Source organism: Poecilia mexicana, unplaced genomic scaffold (genome assembly GCF_051168715.1).
Source record: "Poecilia mexicana isolate PSO_F unplaced genomic scaffold, ASM5116871v1 scaffold_3, whole genome shotgun sequence".
Lineage (NCBI taxonomy): Eukaryota > Metazoa > Chordata > Actinopteri > Cyprinodontiformes > Poeciliidae > Poecilia > Poecilia mexicana.
Genome location: NW_028263372.1, coordinates 29698293 through 29713540, shown reverse-complemented (window position 1 = coordinate 29713540; position 15248 = coordinate 29698293). Strand labels below are relative to the sequence as shown.

General features: G+C 38.9%; 1 protein-coding gene across 9 annotated transcripts in view; it reads left to right on the top strand.

Annotated features, from left to right (window-relative positions):
- chd9 (chromodomain helicase DNA binding protein 9) overlaps window positions 1–15248 on the top strand; it is an 87235-nt gene that overhangs the window by 51794 nt on the left and 20193 nt on the right. For 8 of the 9 annotated variants that reach the window (XM_014985238.2, XM_014985237.2, XM_014985235.2 and 5 more), the window contains 14 exons: window positions 917–985; window positions 1101–1156; window positions 2704–2821; window positions 3175–3261; window positions 3524–3661; window positions 3933–4054; window positions 5546–5789; window positions 8497–8673; window positions 8763–8906; window positions 9256–9511; window positions 11057–11267; window positions 12394–12589; window positions 12718–12900; window positions 14961–15146. In XM_014985238.2, the coding sequence (XP_014840724.2) occupies window positions 917–985; window positions 1101–1156; window positions 2704–2821; window positions 3175–3261; window positions 3524–3661; window positions 3933–4054; window positions 5546–5789; window positions 8497–8673; window positions 8763–8906; window positions 9256–9511; window positions 11057–11267; window positions 12394–12589; window positions 12718–12900; window positions 14961–15146 (2187 nt within the window). The remainder of the gene's footprint in view (window positions 1–916; window positions 986–1100; window positions 1157–2703; window positions 2822–3174; window positions 3262–3523; window positions 3662–3932; window positions 4055–5545; window positions 5790–8496; window positions 8674–8762; window positions 8907–9255; window positions 9512–11056; window positions 11268–12393; window positions 12590–12717; window positions 12901–14960; window positions 15147–15248) is intronic. The other variant, XM_014985236.2, reaches the window with a different exon arrangement.

Below are 15248 nucleotides of genomic sequence, written 5' to 3'. Positions count from 1 at the left end.
CCTGGATGCATTATTTGACAAGTTTTCAGATCTGAGGAAGTTTGTTTCATGAAATCAGCTTGTAAAAAACGTTGCAGCTTTGAAATATAGCACCTGCTCCGCTGCAGGCAGGGAAAGGGGAGAACTCCTGCTGCTCCATGATATCATGATGACTGTAAATGCTCCACAAATGCTTCCCACTAATTATACCTGAAAGAAAAAAAATGCTTAATTACAATTACTTTGAGCCTCTTCAGTGATTCGGTAGCCTTGCAACTAAAATAGATGTGGGTGTTGTACAGAAATGAACAGTGTGGTGCTTATGCAATCATGTGTAATGAGAATACAGTTATTACTATATAAATATAGCAGAAATATAGCTACCTATACATTTTTTGCGAGGGCGACATTATTACAGTTAATATTGTGAGCCAGCAGAACATGCAATGCAAAACATTTTTCCCAGATTGCACAAGTCTTATTGAAACCATTTCCTTTTCAAAGAAAAACAATCAATATTTTGATAGATTAAGCAGAGCTGGCTGATTTTCTTTCTCATAAATCCTGCTTCATTTTTTATTTTTTTTGTAGGCTTCAAAAGGAATCCAATTTGTTTCAGTTTCTCACATGAACGGAAATATATTTGCAGTATTTTGGAAATCATGACTGCTTTCCACAAAAAAAAAATATAACTAGAAAACTTAGTTTTACTTCACATTGTAATACAAAAGCTATTTTCTTTATAATGTTTTATTTAATTTTATTCAAATCATATTGAGAGACATAATGAGGCTGTTTTTGCTAACTCTTGTTTATGAGATTTCTCTGTTGTATGTTGTGGGAAATATTTGACCCGAGTTTCTGTTGCCTAAACATTTTAAGTTGTCTGATCTGGAGACTAATTAAACATGAGACCTAAGTCTTTACTGTCTCTCAGGAGAATCCTACAGAGGAGGATGCTGCTATTGTTGACAAAATCATGTCTTCTCGTATCATGAAGAAGGAGGTAATTAATTATACATCACTTTATTCTCATCAGTCATTATTAAAATTTAATTGTTTTTAATTTCTGTTTTTCTGTTGTACTTACTGCCATTTTTGTTATCTTAAACCTATTCTAGGTATCTCCAGGGGTAATGGTAGAAGTGGAAGAGTTTTTTGTAAAATACAAAAACTAGTAAGTTCAATTTTCTATTGTTGATCTTTATTTGTCTATGTAAAATGCAAATTGAACATAAAAACATGAAGAAACTAATATCTTCAATTTCTCTGTTTTCCTGCCTAAAGTTTTAACATTCAATTTAAATGAGAAATTCTTCCAAGGCTTTGAAACATAACTCTGTGTTAAAATATTTTATTTAATTGAATTAAATACTTTCCAAGTATGGGGAAAAGACAGCATAGTATAAGTTATATTTTTATTTCCAGATATTAATGGTCACCTTGTCTAAAACGGCCTTCTGTGTTTAATGACAAGAAATGAAACATTCAAAATACAGAAACTGCTTAAAGATGTAAAAATAATCAAAAGCTTGGGCCTAGTTTTGATTCCACTCAATAATTTAAGCTAAAGTATGGCACAAAAAGGAGGAAGGCAGAGTCCTTGAACCACTTGGGCCTGTCAGCTTTCATCATCAGAACCACCGTTTAAAGGAAAAGTTGAGTACCTCTCTCTGGCCTGAAATCGGGTCATTTCACTCATGAAACCAACTGGACTTCTCATTATTCTGCTAGTTCCCTCTCTCGGCCAAAAGGTAACTCAGAAACAGGCATGACTGCTAGTTTCAGTTGTTGATGTGTTGCTGGTTTCTCACTTTGGTTCTGAAATCTCGTTGGATACGAAAGGAAACACTTTAAATTGAAGTTATCGAGTTACACCAAACACACATCCCAGGTTGATGGACAAAAAGTTGAATCCTGTGAACGAAAAAATTTATGGTAACCAGATCTTAAAAGCATGAATAATTATCTAACAGGTAGAAGCTTCTTTATGGAGTTTAAATTTTCTTCTGAGTGGAGCTCAGCAGCTCACCAGAGAGCCTGAGCTTCTTTTGAAGGGGATGTAACAAGGGGCTGATCATCCAATCAGAAGAGGGCTTGGGTCATAGAGCTAATGGAAAAAGAAATTAACTTTTTCTAAAACATTTTTTATACTCGGTGAGACCAAAAATGTCAACATTATGTTGCTTTAGACTTAATAAATTGTGGTTTAGGTTAATTTTGTAGGTATAATTTTCTAGACTTTTTTTTTGACATCTGGTAGTTTTAATATTAACAGACGTTCTAAAAACAACCAGCCGTCACTTATTCTTCATATTTTGACACTTTTTGGACACCACCTATGGAAATGGATTTGTTTTGACATATTAAAGAGACCTGGAGAAAAGTGAAGTAGAGAAAAAAGGTAAAATCTAAGGAAAGTTGTCTCCACTATATGTATAAACATCTTTAGGACAGCTGTCATAGTTCAAATGTGTTTTTCTTTTTTTCCCAAAAGCCTGAAGCAGCCTCTGAAATCACTGAGCTGTCATGAGCGAGATTCTGTTCCCTTCAGCCAAATAATAAAAATGATGAACATGTTAATGGCACTGTTTATTTTTCTCATTTAAAAATGACTGAGATGAGCGGAAACATAAGGCCAGTGAGAAAATCCGATCGCCCTCCGGTGATGTGAGCAGTGTGTAACAGCGGATTTTCATGGTCGTCTCCCTGTGTGTCTGTCAGCTCCTACCTCCACTGTGAATGGGCCACTGAGCAGCATCTAGAAAAGGACAAGAGGATTCAGCAGAAGATCAAACGCTTCAAGATGAAACAAGCACAGAGGGCGCTCTTCTTCACAGATGTAAGGCTGCGTGTGTATATGTGTGCAAACAGCCTCTGCCATCTATTTGCACACCGCTTTATGTTTCCTCATTCTAGTATTTCTAATAAGAGGATTGTTCTTTTTATATCATTACGTCATTTGTGACTATTGTTTTCAGTACGCATGTGTTGGAGGGGTGTGTGTGGATATTAAAAAGCTTTCTGTTTGATATGTGTGGGATGGCACATCTGTGTGCATTGATTTGAATTTATTTACTTACTGAGCCGATACAGGAGAGTTGTTTCTCTGTTTCCAGATGGCGCGTGGGAATTTGATTTGTTCTTCTACTTAGCTTCTGCTCTTTCTGTTTTTATATCTTCTGTTCCTCTCAGATGGATGAGGAACCTTTCAACCCAGACTATGTGGAAGTTGACAGAGTGCTCGAAGTGTCGTACTGCGAGGACAAAGACACGGGAGAGGTAGAGTAAATCTTCTCAGTTAAGCACTTATCAGAGCAGCGCGTTTGCTCCTAGCTTTTGTTGCTGAAAATGTTTTATCCCTTCTTACGTTTGTTGGTTTTCTTCCTTTTGATATCTTCTAGCCTGTAATGATATCTATGAATCATAGAAGTGCCCAAGGCCACCCTAATGGGCTGCCTCACAGCCTTTGAAAATGCTACAAAAGCAAAGCTTAGCTTCGCTCTAGTCATTTCCAGTGCTCATTGTCCGCTGTCTGCTGCAGGAAGTGGTGTACTACCTGGTGAAGTGGTGTTCTCTGCCTTATGAGGACAGTACATGGGAGCTGAAGGACGACGTTGATCAGAGCAAGATTGAAGAGTTTGAGCGGCTGCAGGCAGTCAAGCCAGACTCGCGCAGAGTGGTACGACGAAGCAATGCTTCCCAGCATCCTGCTGATTTCTTCTCTGACCTGTGTTTAGAAACAGCTGTTCTGATATTATCATGTTTTAAACATGTAAAAAGTTTTTTTTTCTCTTATTCTTCCTGCTTGAAAAAAAAAAAACCTGACAAAATCCAGAAGATAAACAAGTTTTGAGTGCATTTGAAAATGTTTTATCAGTTTGAAATAGTTTTAGAAAACTCTGTGTTTTGATCCAAAATCTAAATGTAATGTTATCCGTTTTGTCTCTTAGGAACGGCCTCCAGCCAACCTTTGGAAGAAGAGGGAGCAGTCGAGGGAGTACAGGAATGGCAACACTCTCAGGGATTACCAGCTGGAGGGGGTCAACTGGCTTCTTTTCAACTGGTACAACAGGTCAGTTTTAATCCGTGTCGACGACCCGGATGTCATCCCCATGGATTCACTTACAAAGTATTTCTTATGTATCTAAAACTAAGGTCTTAACATGTCTGAAATTCATTTAAAAAGGAAGTAAGTTGGGCATAAATACTTTAATCACAGATCTTGACTTTTATTTCAGCATGACTATTAAATCTTGTATATTTTATTTTATTTTTGTTTTCTCACGGGATTTTTCTATCAGGCAAAAGTTTGAGTCGCATGCCGACATCTTCATTGTCTTCTGTAACTTGAGGTGGTTGAGGCTACCAGCAATTTACTGCTAACATATCCTTGCTAGCTGTTTGGCGTCTATCATGGATGGGGAAGTGTACATTTATTGCCAGCTGTCTGGACGAAGTTTATACTTTCCTGTGGAGATGTAGGACTTAAATCAGGGGTGTCCAAAGTTGGTCCTCGAGGGCCGGCATCCTGCATGTTTTAGTTCTTTCCTAAAACCTCCTCCCAAGTCAGTGTTCTGCTTAGGCCTTCTAATGAGCCATCATTTGATGCAGGTGTGTAAAACCAGGGAGAGAACTAAAACATGCAGGATGCCGGCCCTCGACTTTGGGCACCCCTGACTTAAATTAATTCATTTAAAGGTCTTAAATTTGTTTTGGTGAAACCCACAGAAACCCTGATATAGTTAACTATTGCTTTATGTAACTATGACACTACACTCTATACAAGTGTTTAAATAAAATAACATTTCACAGTTCATATGTATTAAAGATGCCTAACTAAATGGATATATTCTGCTTGCGATTGTACTTTTCTAGAAAGATCTGGGTGTTTTGAGATTACAGGTCATGAATAATGAATGAGCTTTCCTGCTTATGCCTCACGGCCCTCATATACAGGATTCCTATTTAGACTGCTTGGGGTCAGGAAGAGAGTCAGATTTGCCTTGGAGGTGCACACAAATGCACAACCGGTTGCTTTTCTTCACCCACGATCACAAAAGCAATGCTATGCATCTGGAGTGAAGTGTCGGCGCTTGCATTAACCCTGGGAATTGGTTTAGTTATGTGTGAGCGTGCAGGAGTTAGCGTATGCCTACGCAGAGAGATTCATCAAAACTCGAGGGCTGCTTAAGAGGCCAGTGGGAATATCTGCACGTTGCAATTAGCATCAAGACATTATACCCCCACCCACTGGACAGCTGAATAAATGGATTGCAGCAGAGATTATGCTGGATTTCGAATGTTTCTTTTTTATTTTTTTTTATACTGTGATTACTGCTGATGATGTTGTTTTCTCCCTCATTGTTTGTAGTTTATTTTTTTTGTGTCTTGGGAATATTTTTTTTTCCCTTTGTACACAGTCTCATGATGAATGCACAACACTTTCTCTGTGATATAGCGATGTGGGAATCTCTCCTGCAGCCCAACCTACGCACATCATTAAAGCAGCCACATTGCACGGTTTACCCCACTAACCATTTTTTTCCCCCCCAACATCCATCAGGCGCAACTGCATCTTGGCTGACGAGATGGGCCTGGGAAAGACCATCCAGTCAATCACATTCCTGGAAGAGATCCATCGTATCGGCATCAAAGGGCCCTTTCTCATCATCGCCCCCCTCTCTACTATTGCAAACTGGGAGCGAGAGTTTCATACCTGGACTCACCTTAATGTCATCGTTTACCACGGCAGCATGATCAGCAGGCAGATGCTGCAGCAGTATGAGATGTATTTCAGAGATGCACAGGTAAGGGCTGGTCAATATCATGTCTAAAATGTAGATTTTAGTCTAAATTAGTTTGTGCCCCATTCAGTGTATTTTCTGTGTGAAGTCGCAGCTTCCCCCAAAAAACCTCCATGAGAAACACTTAGGAAGACTACAGGTCATTATGTCGCTTATCTAACACCAGATATCTTAAAAGATTCAGGAGCCTTTTTCCAAGATTGAGGCACATCTAATCTACCTTTTAAAGACAGATGAACAAAAAGCAGCACTGTTCTGCTGAACTTTAAAGTGGAAAGCAGTGATTCACTTCGATTAAATTAATCAAAGTGTTCTTTAGAAAACAGCAGCACTGTCAGCAACGCAAAATCCTGTGAGCCATGTAATTATATGAATCAGAATATCAGGTCTGCCTACAACGAGTCACATTGAAAACGCTTGGCAGGACGTGATTACCATATTTAGCACAAAGCTAGAAACACTTCACATTCTCTGTCACTAATGCAAGACCTTGGTTATATCAGTGTCTTTTTTTATTTAAAAAAAACTTGATTTCATACATTAGTGAAACGGTTTTGCAGGGTAAAAAGGCTAGTATTTCTGTGGCTTTACTCTAGTCATTAGTTATATTTTTTGTTGATAAATACATCAAAACAATCTCAAGGATATTTTGTTACAGATCTAATAAGATGTTTGTATTCTTCTCAAGCTTAAACATTATTTGACAGCGATCAAATAATTACTCTTCATCTAAAACTTGTGAAAGGCCTATAACACAAGTAACTCCTAACAAAATCAGGTGTTTTATTTGTGATCATTTCTATTTAATTATTAATGAAACAAAGAAATGCAAATTATTATGAATGATAAACAAAGAACAATCATAATCTAGACCCTACTGTTTGGGGGACATTTTGTGACTGGAATTAATATGAAAAATGAATGTGAAAAATGCTGTTGCATAAACTGATTATAATATAAAATGCATTAATATTTTATCAGTATCTCACAAGGGCAAAGAATGAGTTTTATGATCTATTACTTGGTTGCAAGAACTGACTTTCATTTTATTGGAGGGCCGTCAGTCTGTCAAAGATTGCTCTAAAACAAAGATTTTACATGATGCAAACAAATGACAATAAAAAGAAAAAAAAAACATAATAAAAGTGATCATTAAAAAGTTACGACTTTTCTGACCTGGTTATACAAATCTTTGTCTTGGATTCCAAAGTTCATTGCTTCTGAGGGAGGAGTCATCATGTGGGACTAATCAACCAATCAGAAGCAGGCTTTGAATAACAACATGGCATGCTTTAAAGCCATATTAATTTCAGAATTAGAAAAAAAAAATCTAGCACTCTCCTGGAGAAAAGAGACTAACGTAGGTCAAAGTTCACGCCCCAGGACGGCGGGTTTATGTGCGCAAACACTGAATTGAAAGCGCTTGAGGCTTCTAAAAATTTGCTTTTTTTTTTTTTTTTACATCATTTTAAACCCAACCTTAGGTGACTTTTTAATTTTAGCTGCTCATTCGTAAACTAAGCAATTTCAATCTTATTGAAATGAACAAAATGGTCAGATTTTTTTGTAGAAAATTAATGTACAAATCTTTAAAAAGACCCATCATTTTTAAATGTTTTGATTTAAAACATTTAAATCAAATTTACTTTTCCTAAAAGCAAATCAGATTTGCTTTTAGGAAAAAGTGGATAAATGTTTGTCGTTCTGCTTTACTCCAAAATTAAGATGAATGCAAAAACCTCTTTAATGGTAATCTATTATTTGTACCTAATATATATTTTAAGAAATGTAATGTAAATGTAAAATATGTGGAAAACATGTCTATCTGCATCGACCACCTATGCTTGGAGTTCAGAATTGCTCTATTTGGACCAGCCATTATCCTTCAGAGGGCTGCAAATGGCCCTCAGGCCACACTTTGGACACCCCTGAATTAAAGGGGTGCTATACTGAGTAGATTTCACTTCAGTCTGTCAAATTGCACAATAGATTTTTTTTTCCATGAAAGCAAACCCTTTCCTCTGTTGGTGGTGAGATCATTTTAATGAGCTTTGCATTAGCAAGATGGCATTTAACAAGAACCAGAGAGGGGTGCTTGTGCTGCAATAAGTAGACTATGAGGTAGTTAGTGAGCCTTGGACGGAGGCTGTCTGTGGTTGACAGGGCATGTGATATTTTGCATCAGGCAGTTAGGAGCTCTTAGTGTTCAGACGAACCGTAACAGGAATTAAGGTAAGGGAGAGGAGAAGAGAACGGAGCCGCCACCCGGCTGTCTCCAAGGCAGCCTGTGATGTCATAGCACTCTCCAAGGGGAGCTCACTGTCATTGCTGTTCAAGCATATCTGAACGAGTGGCTCCTCCAGTCGTCTGCCGGCTGGCTGGCTGTTGGAAGAGGGGAGGGGAAAGCTAAAGGATAACAGAGGATCTCTGGAGGGCTGTTGTCAAGGCAATGGATACAAATGGAGAGGCGTGGCAATGCAAAGCCTCCCCAGACAGACAACAAATAAACAGCAGTAAGACTCAACATGCAGGTGCCAATGTACTTCTTCTGCTAGAGATGATTTCCTCACAAAAGAAAAGGAGAAAATAAATGGCTTCAGTTCACTTCAGTTTATTTACGTAGTGCCAATTCACAACAAATTAAGAGAAAAATGGCCAGTTCTGATGTCGGTCTGATTGAAGCATCACAAGTTCCATCCATGCGTTTCAGGGTCGCGTGATTCGGGGTGCCTACAAGTTCCAAGCTGTGATCACCACGTTTGAGATGATCCTGGGCGGCTGTCCCGAGCTCAATGCCATCGAGTGGCGCTGCGTGATCATCGACGAGGCCCATCGTCTTAAGAACAAGAACTGCAAGCTGCTTGAGGGCTTCAAACTCATGAACCTGGTGGGGAAATGATTCAAGAATAAAATAGTGCTCTGCAGCTTAAGCTGAACACAGTTTTAATTTGTGGTGTTTCTTTCCTCCTCTTTAAGGAGCACAAGGTCCTACTGACGGGTACGCCTCTGCAAAACACAGTGGAGGAGCTTTTTAGTCTCCTCCACTTCCTGGAGCCGGCACGCTTCCCCTCTGAGAACAACTTCATGCAGGAGTTTGGTGACCTCAAGACAGAGGAGCAGGTGAGCTCACAGATATAGAACAGCATAAATCATATTTTTCTCCGTGTTCCCAAAAATATATCAGTTGTCAGCTTAGTGCAGGTAGTTTTTCCTCCCACAGTCTCTCAGCATGGAGTCCCATAGAATTATTTGTAACAGCAAGAACTCAGCATGCGATACTAGATCTAAAAGCCACAGAAAATGTTTACCCTAATACTTAGAAGTGACATAGTTTCACTACATAATCTTTTGTAAAAGATATGAATAAACGTAAAAAAAAATAAAACGGTGCATATGATGCTGCATTTTTAAACTCGCACCTGTTGGTGCACATGCAGCTGCTTCACTGCGTGACCCATTTGGCCCACAGGTGCAAAAGCTTCAGGGCATCCTGAAGCCCATGATGCTGCGTCGTTTGAAAGAAGACGTGGAGAAGAAGCTGGCTCCCAAAGAGGAAACCATCATTGAGGTGGAGCTCACCAACATCCAGAAAAAATACTATCGCGCCATCCTGGAGAAGAATTTCTCCTTCCTGGCTAAAGGAGCCGGCCAGTCAAATATGCCCAACCTGGTCAACACCATGATGGAATTAAGAAAGTGTTGCAACCACCCCTACCTCATCAAAGGTAAGTTGGGACCGAGTTGCTAAAACTGTCAACATTTCAGGGCGTCTAATATCTACAGTTTGTTTCAAAAGTGTTAAAATGCCCAGAACTTTTCAACATTTTCTCACATTATGGTAACAAATAATATATTTCATTGAAGACCGACAAAGTATGACTGGTACCAGTCATACTGGTACCAACTGTGAAGTTGAATGAAAACGATGCATAGATTTTCTTTCATAAAAACATTCATGCATTTATAAGTCAACACATTGTAGAATTACTGAACCTTTGAATGTCTGACTACTACATTTTGTCCCCATTGTTTTCAAAATTACCCAAACTTAATCAGATTAGCTGGAGAGTGTCTGAATCTTTTTCAAGTTTTTTTGCCTACAAGAGTTAGTAGGATTAAGGCTGGACTTTGACTGGGCCATTCTAGCACATCAATATGCCTTGATCTACACCTTTCCTTCATAGCTCTGGCTTCTCAGTCTCAAGTCTTTTTCCAGCCTTTGTCTAGTTTTCTTCCAGGATTATTTTCCTGGAATTTATTGTTACTAAAGAACAGCCTCCCATTCCAGCCCAAAAAGTTCAGTTTTTTCGTCTCATTTAACCAGAGCATCTTCTTATACATTTTTACTGTTTTTACACATGGCTTGTGGTTGATTGCATGTGACTTTCTATTAACAATAGGTAACTCCTTACCACTCTTCTGACAGATTCTCCATCCTGAGCTGTAGATCTCTGCAGAGTCACAATTAGCCTCATTGCTGCTTCTCAGATTAATTCTCTCCTTTTACAACTGGCTAGTTTACACAGATAATCATGCCTTGCTCTGCCATGGGTCACACTCTTTCCATTTTTGGGTGATAAATTAAACAACGCTCTATAAGATGTTTAAAGCTTTGGTTATGGTTTTATAGTCTAACTCTGCTTTGAACTTTTCCATGTTTGCTCTGACCTATATGCTGTGTTTTTGCTCATCATGCTGTTTGTTCACTAATGTTCTCTAACAAACCTCTGAGGCCTTCACAGAGCAGCTGTATGTATACTGAGATCAAATTGCAAACAGATGGACTGAGTTTACTAATTAGGTGGCTTCTGAAGGCAGTTGCTGACACTGAGTTGGATCCAGTCAAGGGGGCTCAATACTGAACTTTTCTCAGTACTGCTTAACTTTTCTCAGTTTTATTTGTAAAAATAATAACTGTTTGAATGTGTTTTTATTCAATTCAGGCTATTTGTGTAGTGCTAATTCACAACAAACCTCGTCTTGAAGCCCTTAACAATTATATTTTTTCCACTTTACAATTATATACCACTTTGTGTTGGTCTATTTCATGAAATCCCAAGTGACAAAATATGCCGAGGTTCAAGTATGTCTTGTGTTTTTGTTCAAGCCCACACATTTTTTTTTTTTTTTTGCCCCCAAAAAATGTGCCAGGTAAGGCACATCCTGTGTCTTACCTGGATTTCAGGGATAAACTGAGTTGAATCATTAGAAGAAATGAAACTTTTGTTAAATACAGCATTGCTGACAGATTTGTGTCTTTGCCACTTTAGGGGCGGAAGAGAAGATCCTGGAGGATTTCAGGGAAGTACACAATCCCACTGCCGCTGACTTTCACCTGCAGGCGATGGTGCAGTCTGCTGGAAAGTTGGTCCTCATTGACAAACTGCTGCCCAAGATGAAAGCAGGAGGCCATAAGGTGCTCATCTTCTCCCAAATGGTGCGCTGTCTGGATATCTTGGAAGACTACCTCATTCAGAAAAGGTAACGTCTGTTGAATGTAACAGGGCTGCTCTTCACACTGTTCGCTACATTCTTATTAGGAGGAAAAATATGTTAAATTTATGGAGCAACTTAAATGGCTGCTTGTAGAGAAGAAGAGATGGCGTTAGCGTTGGATTGTTGTCTACGAGTCACAAGAGGCAAGAATATAAATACAGAGGGATAGATAAACACTGAACACCTGAACTAGAATTATAGTACAAACATTTTACAATTAATTATTCTCGCTTTCATGAAAAGATTTCCAATACTAATTTGTATAAAATCACCCTTTTTTAAAAAATTGTTTACATTCTGAAAATAGGCCTCAGTATTAGAAGTGTTTTTCTCCATAATGCATCAACAGGAGTTGTTCATAATGACTGACAATTATCTGAAAGCTGATTTGTAGAGTTTCAGTATAAGCTTTTAAATCAAAGCATCATAAGCTCTCATCTTGTTTGCCTTAAACTGTGTGGGTGGGTGATGTTTCTGTTATGTGATGTCTTTGGTATAGCTCTGAAGTCTCCTTAAAACCTGAAATGGGTTGATGGCTGTAAAATATAAAACCGTTTAAGAATTTACAATTTATAGCCGAGAGTCTGGGTGTATGCCTCTTCTCTTCTGGTTTTCCACTTTCTTGCTTACATATTTTTAAAATATGTTTTTTCCTCAGCATCTTCTGATTGCTTTTATGTCTCCTCGCCTTCCTTTCTCTCTCTCTTTGCTCTGGCTTTACGCCAGAATGTGGAGCAAACCTGAAACGGTTGTAAGCATGTGAGGAGCCGAGCAGCTCCGACCTCGGACAGGGTTCATTAGCAGGTTACAGATGCCCTCGGGGTTCCACCACATCAGACAAGCTGGAGAGTCTGTGAGGTTTCACCAGAGTGGAAGTGGATTTCTCCAGGGAGGGCAGAGGGTTCGGATGTGGGAGGGGGTGAGGATGGCCGCGCTGTGAAAGAGCGCAACCGCTCTTTGAAGAAGCACTGTTTGAGATTGTTTCTCCAGTTAAAACCGGTTTAAAATAAAACCAGAGTTTTGGGTACATTCAAAGTCTGTTGACGAAGGTCGTAGGGAAAGCATTAATAAAGTTTATATCACGGTTTAATTGTGTTTGCCTTGGCTGTAGGTACTTGTATGAGCGCATCGATGGACGCGTTCGTGGGAACCTGCGACAGGCTGCCATAGACCGCTTCAGTAAGCCCGACTCGGACCGCTTTGTTTTCCTTCTGTGTACGAGAGCTGGCGGCCTGGGCATCAACCTCACCGCAGCAGACACCTGCATCATCTTTGACTCTGACTGGAACCCTCAAAACGACCTGCAGGTAAAAAAAAAATCACGTAATCTACTTATGAATATTACACTAAGAACAGATGCCAAACAAGTTAAAAGTACAGTTTTAGCTTTTTTTTTGCATTGAGTACATGTTTACCCGTTTGTTTTGCCCTCTAGGCTCAGGCTCGCTGTCATCGAATCGGTCAGAACAAGGCGGTGAAGGTGTACCGTCTTATCACCAGGAACTCGTACGAGCGAGAAATGTTCGACCGCGCAAGCTTGAAGCTGGGACTGGACAAAGCAGTGCTGCAGAGCATGAGTGGCCGTGACAACAGTCTTGGAGGAGGCACGGGAGGAGGGGTGAGACGATGAGTTATCTCGATTATAAAACGCTTAAACCATGCAGCTGCTTACTATACAGTGACTTGCAAAAGCTTTCATGACCTTTTACTGTTATAAAAAGCCACTTTGTGAAGTTGTGAAGGAGAATTATTTTTCAATTTTCAGTTCTTGCCACAGATTGCAACTGGAATAGGAGCTTTACTTTGGCTGGGCCATTTTGCCACATGGATATGCGTTTATTTAAACAGTTCTACTGAAGTTCAAGGTGTATGTTTATGGTTATTGTCCTGCTGGAAGGTGAACCTTTACGCAAGTCTTAATTTTTTGGCTACCTCTAACAATGTTTGTGTATTTAGCTCCACACTGACCAACACTGGCTCTGGTGAAAGAAAAGTATTCGCACCGTGTTGTTTCACTTTTAAGGTGGTGTGTTCTGGGTGATGTGTAGTGTTAGTTTTCCTTCTCCACGTGTGATTTTACATGTAGGCCAAGTTAGAATTTCATCCTCATCTGAATAAATCACCTGTTCCAGTTGTTTGCCACGTCTCCTACCTGAATGTGACAATCTTTCAAGCAAACTCCACCAGGCTTTCTGCCAACAGGGGGTTCTCTTCAAGGAACTCTTTCATAAAGGCCACATTTGTTGAATCCATGATTACTAGTTGTCCTGTCAACAGATTTTCCCACTTGAGCTGTGGATCCCTGCTGTGTCTCCACGGTTACCACAGACCTCTTGGCTGCCGCGCTGATTCATGCCATCAATGTCATTTTAGTTGGAATGTTTTGAGAATGCAGATGTGCCATTCTCAGTCTATTTCTGGAGAATGGATTGAACAGAACTTTGTGAGATGTCCAAGGTTTGGGATACTGTTTTATAACTTCTACCTACTTAAAACTGCAGGTTACTAGACAAATCAATATACACTGCTCAAAAAAATAAAGGGAACACTCAAATAACACATCCTAGATCTGAATGAATGAAATATTCTCATTGAATACTTTGTTCTGTACAAAGTTGAATGTGCTGACAACAAAATCACACAAAAATCATCAATGGAAATCAAATTTATTAACCAATGGAGGCCTGGATTTGGAGCCACACACAAAATTAAAGTGAAATGTTCCCTTTATTTTTTTGAGCAGTATATTTCACTGGAATTTATTTTGGGGCATCGAAGTAAAGTGGACAAATACCTTTGTACACAACACTTTTCTGATTTTTTTTTATTTTTTTTATTTGTAAAATATGTAAAAACCTTCTACAACTTTCCTCCCACTTCACAATTATGTGCTACTGTGGTGTTGTACCACTTACAATCCTTTTAAAATACATTGAGGTTTGTGGTTGTAACATAACAAAATGTGAAAAAAGCTTAAGTCTCACTTACTTCTTCAAAAAACTTACCAAAAAAAATATATTTACTTATGGAAATATTAGTTACATTGGGCGTATCTTTATTCTACTTGGCTCAGATCTGATTATCACACAAGGAAATAAAAGTTTTTGCCAAAAAAAAAAAAAAAATCAGCTGTCCTATTGTCGTTTTCTGCAGATAATTAAAGTGAACTAGGTTAAATAATTCATAAATAAATAAATGTTCAATGTTTTAAAATAAAAATAAATGTAAATGTAATGTTTCTTAATACTTAAATAGACCAGAAAATATGGAAAACGGTTAATATGTCAAGTTAGTTAAAAAAAAGTAAAGCATGAGGGTCACTGCTGAAATTTTCTCACTGTGTAACTGATCCTATTAGTTTAATCTGTTTATGAGGGAGTGTGTCAGCAGTGTGTGTAGAGTGTAGGTGGATGTTGAGCTGCAGTTTGAGTCCCTTTGAGAATTAAATGAACTATATGGAGGTTGAGTTGTTTTCCTACATCTGGTCGGCTCAGCATATTTGCATACCAAACAGCAGCTGGGGTTACATCAGGGGCTGCAGATTTCTAAACAATCCAACATGTGTGCACTTGGATGTGTGTTTTGATTCTCTTGGTGACACTTGGTTTCAGTGCCTTGTTGTAAATAATGAAATGCATTTGTGAATTTATTTACAATAACTGAGCGTTCTTTCTTTAGGCTGCACAGCAGCAGTTGTCCAAGAAAGAGATTGAGGATCTGTTGCGACGTGGCGCCTATGGAGCCATCATGGATGAGGAAGACGAAGGGGCCAAATTCTGTGAGGAGGACATTGACCAGATCCTCCAGCGTAGGACGAAGACCATCACAATTGAGTCTGAGGGACGAGGATCCACCTTTGCCAAGGTAAACAATACTAGGTAGAAAAATGTTTCAGCACAAATAATAAATATATATCACCTTCAGAGATTCGCCGATCAGACTTTTACTGGCCTGTACCATTTTTTA